This window comes from Magnolia sinica, chromosome 4 (assembly GCF_029962835.1).
Source record: "Magnolia sinica isolate HGM2019 chromosome 4, MsV1, whole genome shotgun sequence".
NCBI classification, from domain to species: domain Eukaryota; kingdom Viridiplantae; phylum Streptophyta; class Magnoliopsida; order Magnoliales; family Magnoliaceae; genus Magnolia; species Magnolia sinica.
Window position 1 is genome coordinate 107,432,744 of NC_080576.1, and position 18,881 is coordinate 107,451,624.

The 18,881-nt window shown below is 40.0% G+C and overlaps 1 protein-coding gene across 1 annotated transcript; it reads left to right on the forward strand.

Moving 5' to 3' along the window:
- The first annotated feature begins 3,301 nt into the window (after positions 1-3,301).
- On the forward strand, positions 3,302-4,699 carry LOC131244633 (uncharacterized). The gene is made up of 4 exons (XM_058244134.1): positions 3,302-4,028; positions 4,133-4,333; positions 4,416-4,509; positions 4,592-4,699. The coding sequence occupies exons 1-4, from the start codon at positions 3,945-3,947 to the stop codon at positions 4,606-4,608; spliced, it is 396 nt and encodes a 131-aa protein (XP_058100117.1). The 5' UTR covers positions 3,302-3,944; the 3' UTR covers positions 4,609-4,699.
- The last annotated feature ends 14,182 nt before the right edge of the window (positions 4,700-18,881 follow it).

Sequence of the window (18,881 nt, forward strand, 5' to 3'; positions counted from 1 at the left end):
TTTGCAGAGGATTCTCGCAATGTTCGACTGGGTCTTGCAAGTGATGGTTTTAATCTATTTGGTAATATGAGTAGCTCGTATAGTATGTGGCCAGTGGTACTTATGCCCTACAATTTACCTCCTTGGTTGTGTATGAAGGAGTCATTTTTCATGATGTCATTGCTTATTCCTGGACCCAGGTCACCTGGGAATGACATTGATGTGTATTTGTGACCATTAGTAGATGAGTTAAATGAGTTGTGGAGTCAAGGTGTACAAACGTATGACACATTTGCAGGACAGACATTTCGATTGCATGCAGCGGTCTTGTAGACAATAAATGACTTTCCCGCATATGGAAATTTGTCTGGGTGGAGCACGAAGGATAAGTTGGCTTGTCCTACATATGGTATTGAGACTTATTCATTGTCATTGAAGCATGGTAGAAAAATATTTTATATGGGCCATCGTCGCTTCCTTCTGAGCGATCATAGTTGGCACAGGAAGATGATGATCTTTGATGGCAAACAAGATCATAGGTCACCCCCGAAAGAGCTATCTGGAGAAGATGTGATGCAACAACTAAGTAACATTGGAGAAGTTAGATTTGGTAAGGTATTGCACTTGAAGAAGAGGAAACGTACAGTATTAGACTATAACTGGAGGAAGAAGAGCATCTTTTTTGAGTTACCATATTGGAGTGATCTAAAATTGCGACACAACTTGGATGTCATGCATACTGAGAAAAAATATATGTGACAATGTCTTCGGAACATTGATGAACGTAGAGAAGAAAATGAAAGACAGTTTCAAGGCTCGATTGGATATACAAGAAATGGGTTTAAGGAAAGAGTTGCACTTGCAGCCACATGAAAATTCGTATACTATACCAGCAGCCTGCTATACGTTGACAAAACTAGAGAGAAAGCATTTATGTGAATGGTTGAGATCGGTGAAGTTTCCTGATGGGTATGCGTCAAACATATCTCGGCGTGTAAACGTTACGGATTGTAAGGTAATGGGAATGAAAAGTCATGATTATCACGTCCTTCTGCAATGCCTACTGTCGATTGTGATTCGTGGATTCCTGAGCAAGAATATCAGTGTGGCGCTGATTGAGTTAGGGATATTCTTTAAGGATTTGTGTTTGAAATCATTGAATATACATGTTATTAAACGACTGGAGAGGGACATTGCCATAATCCTTTGCAAACTTGAAAGAATATTTTCACCTGCATTTTTCGATGTCATGGTACACTTAGCGATTCACTTACCGCACGAGGCGAAGCTTGAAGGCCCAGTACAATATCGTTGGATGTATCCGATCGAAAGGTGGTAGAACCTATTAAAATTTTTATTCATTCCATAAATTACATATATCCATGTTTTCATACGAATAACATAGTGGTTTTGTGTACAAATACCTTCACACACTCAAACAATTTGTGAGGAATAAGGCACGACCGGAGGGGTCGATAGCTGAAGCGTACCTTGATAATGAGTGCCTTACATTTTGCTTCATGTATCTTCGTGGCATAGAGACTAGATTCAACCGAGAAGATCGGAATGCTGATGAAGGGCAGGAGCATGAACAAGGACTCATATCTGTATTTGCACATAAAGTTCGTCCTTTAGAATCCCCAACGTTTTAAGATATGGACCATATTGATCTACCAAAGGCGCGGTGGTATGTGTTGCATAATTGTGAAGAGATAGAGTCGTACTTGGAGTAAGTCTTCCCTCAATTATTATTTTCTCTACATATAATGATCTTAATGTTTCTTTCTGACGACGTGCCATTTATGTGTATAGTGAACACATAGACGAGATGAAGTCCAAATTTCCTAAAAATTATGATCGAATGCATCAGGATCAGTTTGCAGAATGGTTCGCCGAACGTGTAAGATTTCACATTATATCTCACCACACTTAGCATTTTCGTTGTATTGCACATTATTTCAACCTATGAAAATCTCTAAACAATTATATTCTGTATATGATAATAGATGAAGACGTTATGCACGAGCAACTTTGCGGATGCGTCTGATGCATTATACTCACTAGCGTGTGGCCCTGACAGACGTGTATCTAAATATACAAGTTGTATTTTAAATGGGATTCAGTTCCACACCGAAGAACGTGGGAAGTACAGGACCACGCAAAATAGTGGAATAGTTGTGAAGGGAACAAATGAGGAGGATGAAATTGACTTTTATGGCATTTTGACAGATATTATTGAGCTGAGTTATTATATGAGAAAGCAGGTGTACTTATTTAGATGTGATTGGTGGAACATTGGAAATAAGAAGTTGGAAATACAGACTGACAACTACTTTACGAGTGTAAATTTATCTCGAAAGTGGTTTAAGGACGACCCATTTGTCCTCGCCAGCCAAGCCGAACAAGTATTTTACCTCGCTGACACCAAGTTAGGCAGCTCTTGGCACGTGGTGCAAAAAATAAAGCCCAGGAACGTATTTAACGTTCCCGTACCAAAAGTTGAAGATAGCGAGGATGGAGGAAATGACACGTCTAGGGTTGAACAAGCATATCAAGAAGACATGCCATCTAGAGATCCAGGGACTGATTCAAGTGTTGATATTAATGTGGTGTAATTAGACGGAGATGTTGTACCACCTGATCATGTTGATGCCTCAATAATACGTGATATTGTTAGAGATGATAGCGGTTTTATTGATGACGACGTTGCGGATAATGAGGAGGAAATATTGATCAGCGATAGTGATGGTGAAGAAGAAATAGCCCTAAGCGATAGTGATACAGACGACGATTATTAAATGTACACATGATTTACATGTCATTTTTCAATTCCAATAATTTATGTATTCCATGTATACGTGAAAATTACAACTCATAATTAATTCTTTTTATTAACTTATTTATAATCCATATTTACAGTTGAGTCAATTTCTGATCATGTCCTCCTTAAATCGGAGCGTAGCAAAAGCACGCAACATACTTCATCAGCTGTTGCAGATGGACGTTTCGGTCCTATCTTCTTCTGGTAGGGCCATAGAGATACCCGGTCTGGTCGATGAGTGTATAGTGGAATATATCGACGATGACTCAGAGGAAAGATTATGTCATCTCAAAGAAATTTCGGGGTTAATGGAGATATATAACCACGTGAAACGAGATATGAAAGATACGACTTTGTCACTTGCACATCTGAATAGAGTCCCGAGAGACCTGATTTCTCCTATTGTGATTGGCATGTTGCCTGTAAATATGTCGAGTGCTTCACACGAAATGACATATGCTTCTAAAGCATATAATAGCTTACGCAGGGAGTACTTTGAATAGTTTACCTCAAAGTTGTTTCGTATTATAACGAAATATGTGTATTTAATATAGAATGACAATGTGTAATGGAATTTTCAATGGTTATAGATTAAAGTTTACAGTTTTATTATATTCCGCTTGCATTATAATGTAATGGTCTAATCATATTTTAATCATCTCTCTAAGCATAAGCACAAATGCATTGTACCGTCAACACTACTTGTATAATGTTTTAGTATATTCTACTTGTATTGACAATGTTTAAATTTATAAGTTCGTAGCTCGCACATATTCAGTGATGGCACTAAGTGGGAGAGTATGTCGTTCGCGCACTGGATCTACCCCTTCTACCTGTGATGCGACGGAGCCAGCATCGCCGTCACATGTTGCATCGCAGGCGTCTGATCCCTCAGTCATGCATACACCGGGCACTGCATGTAAGTCTAGACATATATTTCTTTTAATGATTTCTGTTTATGTTTAGACTTACATATTTTTTTTGCAATAGCGTCATCGACCAACCGACGAGGTCGTGGACCCACGCGTCAGTTGCTTTTAGAGCGACTTACCCGCGAGGGTAGGGTGACGGTAGAGTTCCCACAGGACTGCATTAGACCTGTTGGGAACAATGTCAGACTGTTTACGTCGGAGGTCGGTGTCTTATGCCGATCTCTGATCCCCCCACCACCCCCCGCTGGGGAGACGTGACAGATGATGTGCGGCAGCTCATCCGTCAGCGCTTTCAGGTAAATTTTAGTTTTTTAAAATTTATTTTATAAAAGTTCATTTTACGGTTAAGTTATTTTCTTAATAAGTTTATTGCCTTAATTTATTATTTACGAAACTGCAGGATAAATTTGACTTGAATTTGAGTGTTCCGCACATTTTCAATGCCATCGACGACATGATCAAGGAGCGGTTCAAGGAGTACCGCTCCGTGTTACACAAGCGGTGCATGAGCCACGAGGAGGCCGCACTGTCCGCACCGCCGCACGTGACCGATGATGACTGGCGGATACTTTGCGATAGATTTTCGTCTGATTCTTTTCAGGTAATATTTACATATTTACGATATCTTAAAGTAACAATTAAATTTGCAATTAATAACAATGTATTATGAATAATGTGTTCAGAAGAGGAGCAAAAATAAATTCCAACAACAGGGAAAAGTTAGAAGTGAACCACATAGCTGGTTCAAAGTCATTTGCAGAAATTCGTCACAACATGGTAAGAAATTACTGATAATTATGTAGTTGATATATTCTTTCCATGCATTTATATTAACTTTATTATCCTTTCGATTGTGCAGCGAGATTCCGTCACTGACCAGGAACCTGGACCAGTAGACCTCTACAGAGGGACTCACTGTCAACAGGCGACAGGATCTTGGGTACATCCTAGAGCCGACGAGATTTGGATAAAAATCCTTATATTGTAAAATTTAATTGCATTAAATTATAATAATGTCATTTTTTAGAGAAAATTCATATGTTTTCATTACAGCACCTTACGCAATCAGCCCACTCCTAATGGTACTCAGCGGAGTGAGCCAGAGATCTTGAGTGAGGTGCTTGGCACCCGTTTTGGATATGTGCATGGGCTTGGCCATGGTGCCAAGCTCATGGCACCCGCTAGAGCTGCCTCCACCCGATCCATTGTCGTTAGCGAGAGTGCCACCCACCGAGCTAATATCGCAGAGAAAGAGGTTCAGTAGCTACGGGTCGTCGTCCATGGCATCAGAGAGCAGCTGGAGAAGAAGAGTGAGCAGCTGGAGAGGCAGATGGAGGAGAAGGAGAGGAGGATGGAGGATCTGACGAGGCAGAGGGAGGAGCAAGAGAGGAGGATGGAGGATCTGACGAGGCAGAGGGAGGAGCAGGAGAGGAAGAGGATGGAGGAGCAAGCGAGGGGGAGAGAGGAGCAGGAGAGGAGGATGGAGGAGATGCGGGTGGAGCATGAGCGACGGATGACGGAGATGTTTCAGGCTCACGTTGCACGCTTACCCACTGATGCTCCACCACCTCCGCCTTCATCTTTGTGATTTTTTTTTATTTTATTTATGATGTTAAACTTATATGTATTTATGTGTGAATGAATGTCATATTGATGGATGTAGTTTATATTTGGATGGATTTACGTACTTTGGGTTTAAATGGATATGAATGTGAATATGATGAAATATTTATATAATAGGTGTATATCAGGAATATTGTAACAGGTGTATATCAGGAATTTTTTACTGGAATATGGGGAAAAGAAAAAAGACACTTTTACCTACGAAAATTTTTGTAGGTAAAAGTATTCTAGGTTTTTTAACCTACGAAACCTTTCGTAGGTAAGAGTCTCATCCACGTTTTTACCTACGAAAATTTTCGTAGGTAAAAGTTCAGTAAATATTTTTAGCTAAGATAATATTCGTAGGTAAAAGTTTTGAAAATATTTTTACCTACAAAAATATTCGTAGGTATATGTTTTGTAAAATGGGTTTTCCGACCAAACAATTCGGAGGTAAAAGTTTCGTAAAAGTTTTTAACTACGACAGGGTTCGTAGGCAAAAGTTCTGTAAATATTTTTACCTACGAAAATATTCATAGGTAAAAGTTTTGTAATTATTGTTAGCTACGAAAGTATTCGTAGGTAAAACTTTTGTTACAATTTGTACCCACGAATTACTTCATAGGTAAAAGTTTTGTAAATATTTTTAGAAGGTAAAAGTTTTGTCGTTATTTTTAGCTACGAAAACATTCGTAGGTAAAAGTTTTGTAAATCTTTTTAGCTACGAAAATAACCGCAGGCAAGAAGATTTGTCAATATTTTTGCCCGTAAAAAAACGTTGGTAAAATCTTTTACCTACAAAAGAAAAACGTCGGCAAAAGTCTTATCTTTGCAACGAAAAATCTTTTTCGTGGGTAAAAGTTTTCTCCCTCGGTCTTTTAGGAACGAAATTGCCGACGAAAATTTTCGTCGGAAAAAAGGGCTTTTACCTACGAAAATTTTTGTAGGCAAAAGTGTCTTTTCTTCTACTCTCTCGACATTTTGATCCTCCAGATCCGAAGCACCATCAGGGCATCCTGCTTCAAACCATCCATAGGTGAAATCACGAGAATCTCCCCAAATAAAATTTTGATAGTATGGAAATCCAAACAGGTGCACGATGAATTCCTGTTGGACTCGGAGCTCCACAATACTTTGAACATAACCAATGTAGCAAAATGGACCCCAAAGGAAGTGTTTGGAGGGGAAGGAGTGTGGCTCAGGTTATTCGGCATACCAGCTCAAGCTTGGATGGAGTTGGTCTTACTGGATTTGGGAATCAGCTGGGTAGAGTGACTCAAATCGATCCGATAAGTGCTTATGGAATTTTCCAAAGCTTGCTCTAATCAGGGTGGCCATATGCCCCCAGAAAAATTTGCAAAAGGTCCTCAATCTTGTGGTTCTAGGTAGATGCTTTCCGATTGTTGTGGAGTTGGAACCCATCAATAGAGCAAATATCCCTGCTGGAGTGCATAGCTCAAAGGAAAGCATGAGGGAATGGGTAGAAAGAAGTTTCAACACCAAGCAGGTAGGCACAATTTCATGCAAGCAACATGTTTGTGGAAAGGCCGCTGAGGCGGCAGAGACAGACAAAGTCACTTTGTGTGAGCTGGAAAAAAATCCTTTGATTGGAGAGAAGGTAGATGGAAGAGTAGGGGAAATAATACCTCTCTCAAATTCCATGGAAAAGGAGAATCCAGTTGGTGCAGTTCGTATAGGGGCTGATGGTTATTTAGCTCCAGAACATGCTTTAGGAAGAAAAGAAATACCTGCAGTGAATGGAACAAGTCAGCTAGTGGCTGATGTTTCTATTGCTCCAGATCATGATTTGGGAAAAAAAGAGTTACTTGTAGCTAATGGAGAAGGTCAGCAGGTGGGACCATTTCAGGCTTCTCAAAGACAACAATCCATAGGCAAGAGACTTCAGAAGGAAACCGGAATTGTAGCCGGCAACAGTGGGAATAGTTGTTCCAGCCCGTCAATCCTCCAATGCCAAATCTCGAATATCCAACAACAAAAATAGCAATTAAGAAGTGTTATGGCTGACATTTCCAGGGACCTTTTCAGCATGGAATTTGCATCAACTAACCATATAGAAAATCAGCGTGTACCAGATTTTAACAGTAGGATGTCGAGAGTGTACAAGCGTAAGAGAATAAGATCGGAAGGAAATTCGCCTTACGTTTTGGGCAGACAGTCTCTGGAAAGAGAGGGAGGGGTGCAAACAGAAACTGAGGATTTGTTTGCAGATTCAGAAAATGAGATAAATGAGACGCAGCTCACGCCCACTCGGTATGATACTCAAGAGGACTCATAGCTTTCAAAAGGTTTTAACTCTCCAGCAAGAGAGGATTTGCTGCTCAACCATCAATTGGAGATTGATTTATCTCCATATTTTGGGAACTAATGCTTAGTGACCGAGGCTGGAGAAAGGGTAGTCTTGCAGGAGCAACCCTCAATAGATAGAACTCAGTAGAAGGGAGGTGATCAAGCAGGCCAAATTGCAGAATCTCAGCTGAAACAACCAAACATATAGCAGAATTTGGAGCAGGTCCTAACAGAACAACAAAAGCAGAGGAATGTGGTAACTTAAAAAGAAAATTTCCAAGGAATGCAGCTGAACAAAGTTAACAAGGTCCAAAGGAGGAAGCCGCGCATTTTCTACAACAGAGGCAACTGGGAAACTAGGCTGAGAAGACTCAAACGAAGGGCAGTGAACATAGGATGTATCATGGATGGATAAGATTCTTGTTTAGAATGCACAGGGTATTGGAAACCAAAGGACAGTTAGAACCTTGAAAAGAATGATGAGGACTCACAACCCCTAAATTGTGGTGATCCTTGAATCGATGATCAGAGATTCAAGCTGAGTGAGGATAGGCCTATCGTTGGGTTTTCACCTCTCCTTCTCAAATGATGAGGATGGTGGAAAAATCTGGTTCTATTATAAAGATTTTTTCTCTTGTTCAATTATAAAAGCAACTAACCAATTACTGTTTATAAACATGTACATTCAGAACATGCAGATCTCTATCAATCTAACCATTGTTTATGCAAGCTGCTCTCAGCTTACCAGGAGGTAGCTCTGGAATAATTTGGCAGATATGTCTAATGGCCTGCATGGCCAGTGGGGTGTTTGTGGAGACTTCAATGCTATTACTGCAGCTGTAGAAAGAAGGAGCAGGGGAGCTTTCGACTGACACAATACTAGGGAATTCTACGAGGTGATCGAGAATGTGAGTTTGTTTAATGCAGGTTTCATGGGGCCGAGGTTCACATGGTGCAACAACTAGTCAGGCTCATCAAGGAGTTGGGCCAGGCTGGACAGAATGCTCATCAATACAGTCTGGGCCTCCACTTTTCCGACGTTCCATATCGAACATTTGCCACGGATCAACTTGGACCACACACCTTTACTTTTATACTTCCCTCCTCAACCATTAAGCACTCCAAAACCATTTGGAATTCAGAAGATGTGGATGAAGGAGAGCTCTTTCATGTAGGTGGTCAAAGAGGCATGGGACAACGTGGATTCATATCATCCGGTTCTCAACGTGCTAGTAAAGCTGAAGAGTGTGAAATTACAGCTTAAATCCTGGAACAAAGAGCATTTTGGAGATATTTTTGAGAGGCTTAAGGCAGCAGAAACTGAAGTAGCAGCATTAGATCTTTAGCTCCAGCTGTCAAATTCAAGCTAGGGAAACGACACGAACCTGCAACACAGATTTCAAGAGGCGTCTGATCAGCTGAACCAGTGGGAGACAACATGAAATCTTCTGGAAACATAAGTCCAAAATAAGCTGGTTAGACGAAGGGGACTGTAACACTAAGTTTTTTCAAGCTAAAGCTACTGAAAGACAAAGAAGGGCCAGAATTACTAGTATTCAGTTAGTATCAGGGGAAGTATTGATGAATAATGAGGAAATCAAGAAAGAAGCAATCAACCATTTTGAGGAACTGTTTAAAGGCAGAAGCAGCACATTGAATTCAAATTTGCTAGAGTTGGTGCCGCATTTAGTGATGCAGGAGATGAATGACTGTCTCATGGCGCCTCCGTCCATCCAAGAAGTAAAATCAGCAATTTTCTCCATTCCGTCAGAAAGTGCGCTTGGCCCAGATGGTTTTTCTAGTGTATTTTATTCGGTTTGTTGGGACATTATTGGCCTGGACATTCACAAGGCGATGGTCTTTCTTCCAGGGAGGGAAGCTTCCTCGGGCAGTTAATTCCTCGCTGATATGTTTGATTCCCAAGGGGGCCGCACCTAGGAAATGGGCTGACTACTGCCTTATAAGCTTACGCAATTGCCTCTATAAGATCTTCTCTAAGATCATAGCTGCCAGACTCAGCCAGTTCCTCCCCTCTTTGATCTCCCCAGAGCAGGGAGCTTTTATCAAATGCCGGGCCATCTCGAAAAACATGCTTTTCACAGGAGTTGTTCAGAGATACGAAGACCAGAGGAGGAAATGTGGTGCTTAAGTTAGATATGTAAAAAGCGTACGACAAGGTGGATTGGGCCTTCCTAAAGCAAGTTTTGACGTGTTTCGGGTTTTGTGATAGGTGGGTCAACATCGTGGAGAACTGTTACTCAAGTTGCTGGTTCTCTGTGTTGATAAATGGGGAAGCAACTAGATTTTTCAAGTCCTCCTATGGGCTGAGGCAAGGAGATCCGCTATCGCCAAGTCTGTTCATTCTGGGGGCGGTCATTCTAAGCCGAAGCCTTCAACACATGGTAGTGATGGGTAATTGTGCTCTTTTCTCTCTCGGGAGGGGCTGCCCGATAGTTTCACATTTACTTTATGTGGATGATACCCTCCTCTTTCTTAACGGAGGTATGGCTTCGATGCGAAGGATTGCAGCTTTGTTGGAGGAGTACTAAAAAGCATCGGGACAATGTATTAATAAAGGTAAAAGCTCCTTTTACTGCTCTGACAAGATCCCGGTTGCTAGGATTCAAGCAATCTCTAGTTTGCTAGGCATCGGCAGATCCTCGGGTCCTTTTCTCTATCTAGGCGTCCCCCTGGCAGTTGGTAGGCTGAAAGCTAGTGCTTTTCAGCCCTTGGTCAACAAAGTGGGAGGTCAGATAAGGGGTTAGAGATCCAGGTTTTTGTCGCAAGCAGGGAGAATGGTGTGGGCACAGGTGATTGCAGTTTCTGGAGATGCAATTGGATTGGCCTTGGCCCTCTTCGGAATTTTTTAATGTCAGAAACCTCAGTCGACGTTCTCTCCTTGTAAGTTAACCACGTGTTGGGCCCATCTGGTCCTCTCCCACTGTCGGTGGCTCTATCCATGCTCCCCAGTGACATTTTTATCATATATATCAGCGAGGATTCTGTGTTTCAGCTAGTCTCGATACTCCTCTTTGGCCCTTCACTTCTTCAGGCGTCTTCGCCGTAAAATCAGCCTGGGATGTCAGCAAGTCAAACGCTCCCAGAAAGGGCTAGGTACAATGGGTGTGGCACGGGAAACTTCTGCCAAAAATCTCCTTTTTTATCTGAAAAATTCTTCACAATGTTGGACCAGTTGAGAAAGCAGTCCAATCCAGAGGCATGTCCCTTGCATCAAAGTGCGGCTGCCGTAAAGACGATTCTGAGCAGGGCCCAGCCAAAGAGTCCGTGTCTCATCTCTTTATGGACGGACAGTAAGCCTCATCACTCTGGGGATTTTTTTGGAGTGCAGCTAGGATTTCCATCATGCAGGTGACAACGGTGGAAGTAAGAATTCTGCAGTGTAGGCGACCCTACACAGATAGAAGAGGACGTTCGGTAAGTAAGCTTCTCACACCAGTTTTTATTCTTTGGGAGCTTTGAAAATCTAGGAACGAGACATTTTATGATGATAGAGCTATGAAGACTCAATTGATTATTGCGAAAGTCTCTTGGTGGCTGACCACCACCAGGAATGAAGATATCAGAAGGCGGTATGTGCAGCTACATCCAACGCAGCAGTCTATGGTCTTAAGGCAGAAACCCCCTGCCAGTTGGGTGAAAGTTAATGTTGACGAGTCCTTTAGGGGAAATTCGGGCTTGGCTGGGGGTGGTGGTGTATGTAGAAATGACCAAGGCGAGTTCATATTTGGTTTCGCTTTTGGTTATGGTGTGATGTCAAACATAGGAGATGAGGTTCGAGCAGCTCATGATGGGCTTCTTCAGTGTTTGGAAAAAGGTTTTTCCAAAATTGTGGTGGAGTCAGATTCGGATTTGGTGATTAAGGTCTTTAATGAGGAAGCAAACATCAGTTGGGGCAATGGAATGGATGGAGAGCCATAACGGATAGACTTCGGGATCTCACCTCAGTGGAGTTCAGACACGTGTTCAAGGAGGGAAACGCGTCGGCTGATGCACTCGCGTGTGAAGGAAGTGTGTCCCAAGCTCGTTTCTTTACTTCCAAAAGGGTGGATCAGCCTCAGCAAGTGAGGGGTCTACTCTTCTTGGACCAGGTTGGCCTTGGATCGATCAGAGAGAGGAAGAATTAAGGCCTGGAGTCTCTTTTGGTGTTTCTTTTTGGTTTTGCCTCTTTCGGCCTGGATGTTTTGATTTTTTACGATAGGTCTTCTGTAGGTTCTTTTTTCCTACAAAGACTCGAAAAATCTGTAATTTTTGTCCATAAATGAAATATACCACTCTCAGTTTTTTTTTTTTTTTTAAAAAAAAAAAAGAAGTATAGTAATTGTGACAGATGTTCCTCTGTGATCTTTTCCAGCCCACAAACTTCTTTAATCTCATGCTATAGATGGTCCTACAACAACAATTGGAATCAGAAACATATAAAACTAAAAAGGTAAAGATGAATAGATGATTGAATCTACTGAGAGAGCTACCTGATTCTTTGGGTTTTTTGCAAGTTTATACATAGCCCATTTTGTTGTTACCAGAGCGGTATCTGATGTTTCAATGATTGCTTCCCAGACCAAAATGTTTGCTTGGAATTTCGTGTATGGGTTGTTCATGTTAACACCGTCAGTTCTTTTAGAAAGCCCATTCGTGTATGGGAAACATTTGGTTTGTTCAGTATCATGTATGCATCTTGGAATCTATGAAAAAGAACAACCCATATATGTGCAACCACGTGTAAACATGAAGAATGGGTACTACACACCAATGTGGCACATTGGAGCAAGACCCAATCCATCCATCAAATCGTCCAGAGATTATCTAATATGTGGAGCATCATGTATGCACCCCTGTAAATTAATTGAACAATTTACAGAACTATAAATGCAACATTTCAGCATTCAGGAGGTTTGCTAGTTCCACACATGTGGAGAGTGTTGTCCCTGTCCATCCACACTCAACAACATGTGTGCTTGATCAGAAGAGAGATGAACAATATGAGGGATTTATATTGGCGATATCAATACATTCACGATACTTAGCAATACATTGCCCATACCTGGAATTTCTTGCCTTCCGCCACGACTGTGAGCTCTGTCAGACAGGAAAAAAGATGGTACAACTTTTAGCACAATCTTCTAATAAATTACAAAATAGGGAAAAAAAAGGGTCAACTCAGGAAATAGTAAAACCCCGATCATTCATAAATATGCATTAATGTTGTATGTAAAATAAAATGGAAGACAAGAACACAACTTACCTTGACACCCTTTTCCCTCCTCCTTTATCCGGGCTTGGAACCGACAATGCAAGAAGTTGCATCGGTGGAGTTAAAAAAGGGGCTTAAGCTCCATTTGGTTTGAGAAAAAAAATTATATTCATAAATATTGATGTGATGACCAAATGGAGCCTAAGACTTATATGCAAATTTACTAAAAGGTATGATAGGAACTCTTACACTACAAATATGATGACCAAGTGACCACTTGTAAAAAGAAAAGAAACAGAATGATTATACAAAGTGTGTTGGTTCCAAAAGGATGGAGAACATATAAATACTCACCAATCAACACAAGCTAGCTAAAATCGTTGCGCTAATGCTTTATCTTTTTCAAAATGCATCCTGTGTTCATAAATAGAACCTGAAGGTTCTTGGTGTTGCCGCCCTACAATTGGATGAGCTCAAGTGTATTGTGCAAATTTTCGAGTACCACAATATTCTAGTTCTATGATGTCCATCAATACACCATAGTATGTTACATCTCCTGCGATAGGATTTCTGTCATTGGCACTCGCAAAGCTTGACGTCTTTGCAGTCACAACAACTCCACTATGTTAAGTTTTTTTTTTCCTCTCGATCTTTGGTGTGAAATCTGAAGCCGTTTACAGTAAAATCCTTATATCTTCTTGCCATACTAGGACCCTAAGCTAGTCATCTAAGGTCTTCTGAAACCTGCTCATTCCTTTCATGGCGGAACTGTTCAACCTATCCAGATACGGAAAATATTCATTCAAAAGCTCATGTTTCAATTTTTTTTTTAAAAAAAACGAAAAAAAAAAACATGCACATGTCCTTAAACTTATCAAATCGACTACTTACACGATCACTAAAGCATTTATAAAATGTATTGTTGTGAATGCGTTTTATGTCCCTTGGCCGTGTGCGACGATTCATGCACTTAACAACATTAATATGTTCTCTCTAAAAGTCATTGGCTTTAGCAAATATATATATATATAAGTAAATTTATCTATGTATATATAAATTAAGTCTTATAGTTGGCTTACTCAAGAAATGGGCTGAGTTCATGGCAGTTAAACAGGACATATCAATGTGCCTGTGCAAATGTAACTTTTTCCAGTACACAATCCTCAGACTTCCCTAATGCACGACCTACTTGTGGGAAAATAGAGGATTGTTCTTCTATCACAATGTTACCATAGTTATCATTCTGTATTAGTCAACTGAACCTTATCTCTGTATCATGCAAGTACCTCGAGTAAAATGTTAAGCATTCTTCCGCCAAGTACCCTTCTGCAATCGATCCCTCGGGCCGACTTCTATTACGCACATATGACTTTAATGTGACTAGATATCTGTGATCACCAATATTAAAAAGTTTAAAAATATATGATTGATTAGCATGACTAGTGTGGCATGGCAAATAATTTTAATTTCTAAACATTAACACGCACCTCTTAATGGGATACATCCATCGATATTGTACTAGTCCTGCTATTTTTGCCTCGCCCACTAAATGAAGGGTCAAATGCATCATAATATCAAAAAAGCTAGTGGAAAGATCTTTGCTAAATGGCAAAGTGTTAGCACAATTCGATGTTCCAATTGGTCAAAGTCTCTTACTCGACCAACTTTGGAACATAATTCTCTAATGAAATCACTTAATTCAAGTAAGACTGGGGTTACATTCTTAGTCAATGTGGTTCGTATCGCAATTGGAAATAGTTGCTGCATTAAAACATGACAGTCGTGGCTCTTTAGTCCTAAAATTTTATGCTCTCTGAGATGCACATAACGTGAAATATTGGCTGCATAACCATCTGGAACTTTCACCCACTTCAAGATTTTGTAAAAATCATCCTTCTCACATGGTGACATAGTAAAGCATGCGAGTAGTAAATATGTTTTGTTAAATAAAAGATGTTTTGGGTGTAATGTTTGTCTTATACACATATCTTGTAGGTTAAGACGTGCCTTTACACTGTCCTTTGCTTTTCCTGTAATATTTAATAGCGTCCCGGGCACATTGCCACATACATTCTTTTCAATATGCATCATGTTCAGATTATGACGCAATAGATTATGCTCCCAATGCGGAAAATCAAAGAAAATGCTCTTATTTTTCCAGTTATATCTTTCTTCCTTATTGTCTTCTCGTCTTCTCTTATGCCCATGACTGCGTACAGTCTTCGTCCCAAAGGTGACATTAATTCCCTGCAACTGGGCGAACGCATCAGAACCAAATAGTGGAGTTAGCGCCTCACCAAATTCTTCCATGCCATCAAAGGATCTGCTATTAGTTCTAAACCTATGATCATGTTCTAAAAATCGACGATGACCCATATAATAAAACTTTCGACCATGTTTTAATCATTTAGACAAAGTGTCCTTATTACAACAAGGACAAGCGAGGCATCATTTAGTGCTCCATCTAAACAAGTTTGCATATGCAGGGAAGTTATTGATAGTTCACAACAATGCCGCACGCAATCAAAATGTCTCATTGCTTGAGGCATCATAAGAGTTTATGCCAACCTCCCACAATTCCTTTAACTCATCTATCAAAGGTTGCAAATACACGTCAATGTCATTACTGGGTCCATAAGGGCTAGGAATAAGTAAGGACAACATGAGATTAGGTTGCTTCATATACATCCATGGTGGCAAGTTATATATATGGTATCAGAATAACAGGCCATCTGCTATGAACAATACTCATTATCCTGAATGGATTAAAACCATCAGCTGCTAACCCAAGTCTAACATTACGACCATCCGAAGAAAAGCTTGGATGGTTGTGGTCAAAAGTTTTCCACGCTGAAGAATCAAAAGGATGCCTTAATATTCTATCGTTGGTGCGTCCTAGTTCATGCCATTTCATAGATGAAGCTATTTTTAATGACATAAACAACCTTTGAAGCCTTTGTTTCAAGGGAAAATGATGCAACATCTTAGCTGAAATTTTTCGATCCTTTACAGATGAAGAAGATCCCTCATCATCTGACTGATGTTCAACCATTTTCCATCTAGAAGTACCACATATAGCACATGATTGTTCATTGATGGCCTCCTTCCAGTACAACATACAATCATTGGGACATGCATCATTTTTGTTATATTTATGGCCCAACTCCCCAATGATCTTCTTGGTTTCATAGAAAGACTTTGGCAATGTTTCACCCTCGGGAAGAGCCTCCTTCAACAATTCAAGTAACATGGTAAATGATTTATCACTCCATCCACGAAGGTACTTTATATGATATAGTTTCACAACGAAAGAAAGCTTAGTGAATTTCTTGCAACCTGGGTACAATTCCTGATCAACATCTTCTACCAATTTGAAAAATTGTTGTGATTTAGTATTTTGCCCCTGTGTAGGTCCATATGGCGTGTGGCCCGCATCACTCTCTTCACCATTTAGATTTGAAATACCGAACACATCATGTAACAATCCGTGCATATCATCGTGTGGATCTGGATTATCACCTACAACATTTGTGGTAGCATGCATGGAAGAAGATGTAACTTCCCCATGGAAATGCCTGTAGGTGTAACTTGTATTAAATCCGTCACACATGATATGATCATATGCTACTTCTCGAGACACTCAAAAGTTATTGTTAAAGTTCTTATATGGAAATTGGATCCTCCCTCTATTACTTGCATTTGCAAATGCAAAATCTAGGAATTTGGCAGCTCCATTTAAGTATGTGTAGCGCACCCTAAATCATCTAATGAAATTGGAGGATATGTCAAAAGAATGCATCTTGACCACTAAGCCACAACAACTAAAATGAGAAGTTTCTAAATGGGTACCTTAGTAGATGAATCCAACTCTTATCCATAAGTATCTTCCTTAGCCACTCCGACGAGTTAGTGAAAATACACTCTAGGCTTGACAAAGCTTCCTAATATAATTTAAACAAGCACCATTATTATCCGTTCATTTAGCAAAGAAGGCCAAGTTACATGATGATTTTTTTTTTCAACAGGATTCTCCATGACAAATGAGATACCTACCTACATACTAATCAATGACAACATATCCCCAAATGACAATGATTTAGGCATCTTAAATAATTACTAATGGTATATCTAACTAACTAACTAAATCAATCACCCATCCAAGATCAGATAAATTTTAATGCTTTCAAGTTCCCATTAAAATGCCCATGCCGAAATTCCGACAGCATCTCCCCATGTCTCTCTAGATACGTTGACCTTGCATTTGATTCCCATGCCAATTATCCACACATTGTGAGGATATTTGACATTAGAAATAAATGTAAGAAACGTAACCAGAAAGAAATGGACAGATACAACCCAGAACAAGCATGTGCATTTAAATAATGGAACCGAAAGCATTTTTAATCTATCCAACCTTGAACTGTCCATACATGGGACAATTTGAGAATTTCTATGCATCGAAAAGCACACTATATCTATGCTTGACCACATAGAAACCCTTAAATGGGCAACTGATTTTTTTTTGAAGGAAAGTGGATCGATACCACTTCATGCATTAATCACAGAAAATTATGGCCATTCGGGTGGAGCCGAACAAAAAGGAAACGACCCTCACCTATCATATAAACAAGGCAAAGTAAAACAGAAACAGAGAAACTAAAAAGGCTAAACTAGATGAACAAAAGCTCCTCCGATGATGAACTAGCCCGCTAGCTAGGACGGGCAGATCTGATTGACCCAAGTCCAACCTTATCTAGGAAGATCAGGCCGTGCACATTCATAGGAAGGGAAGCAGAGAGAAGGTGGAGCGAATTGAGTTGACACCTACTGCCTTCACGGGCCATGCCGTCAGCTAGTCTATTAGCTTCTTAGGGGATGTGATGGAAGGAGAAGGGGGCTAAACGGGTAAGAAGGTGTATCCTACTAACCCAAGCTTCCATCTCCAAGGGATAACGGATTTGCCACTGATTATCCTATACTTAAACAATTCCAATCTCATAATCAATCACAACAAATATTCATCATTTACCTAACTAATAACAGAATGTATTTAAACTGAAGAAATAAATTTCAAAATTTGCACATGTAGAATTGAAATAATTAACCTATTATTATTTACTACATACTAGTAACATACAAGCAATACTGGGGCACCATACCATAGGCTACAATAATAACATGTTGATGTAGAGTAGGTCGCGGACAGTTACATGGCCAAGATGGATCGGAAAAGGCCCGATCGACGACAGAAGTGATCCAGACCATCAAACCTTAAATCGGGCGTATCTTGCAATCCGGAATAAGTTATGTGACGTAAAATATATGATTTTGGGGTAGAACGAGCTATTGAAGCCAACTAACCTAGTTATACTGGGTTGCACAGTCCGGAATTGCGAAAAACCCCTGGATTGATGGTCGTTTCCCTGTTTTAATTTTGTTTTTACTATAAATAGTAAGTTTTAATTTGATTATAACTCTTCATCAGTCGGGCTTTAGGAGTTGCGCCCAACGTGAAAAGAGCTTAGAATAATTAGGAGAACAGTTTGGTGAAGCCAAATAGGACACTTACTATTTTTGGCCGAAAACCTTGCGCACTAGTAGACATCACGATCGTCTATAAATAGTAAGTTTACTATTTATAGTAAGTCATGGATTCTAAGAGTTTGAGTTGTAGTTTAATTCTAATTTCTTTCCCATTGCTTGGTACCCCTATTTAAAGGGTTGTGAACTCATTTTTATTCATCAATTAATCAATTTTGAATTTATTAGAATTTATTTCTATTTTCTGCCTTCTTTCCTCGTGGATTCGAGAAGTCTCTGTGAGGAGTCCAGAGCAGCTCCGTGGATTCAGAGTAGTTATCCTCATCACGTTCATCCCTGCGTCACATGTCCCCCTAAAAAATAAATCCTCCAGGGATAACATGTGTGTGTGTGTATATGTGTGTGTATTGTAAGTTGTTTATTTCTATTCTCAATCACAAGTATATTCATCATCCAACCAACTATAAATGAAGCAATAAAAATATAA

Excerpts from the sequence above, each read along its gene's own strand:
- LOC131244633 (XM_058244134.1), top strand. The coding sequence starts at position 3,945 with ATGCCGATCTCTGATCCCCCCACCACCCCCCGCTGGGGAGACGTGACA. Across the intron at positions 4,029-4,132 it reads TCATCCGTCAGCGCTTTCAG|GATAAATTTGACTTGAATTT; the intron begins GTAAATTTTAGT and ends ACGAAACTGCAG. Across the intron at positions 4,334-4,415 it reads TTTCGTCTGATTCTTTTCAG|AAGAGGAGCAAAAATAAATT; the intron begins GTAATATTTACA and ends TAATGTGTTCAG.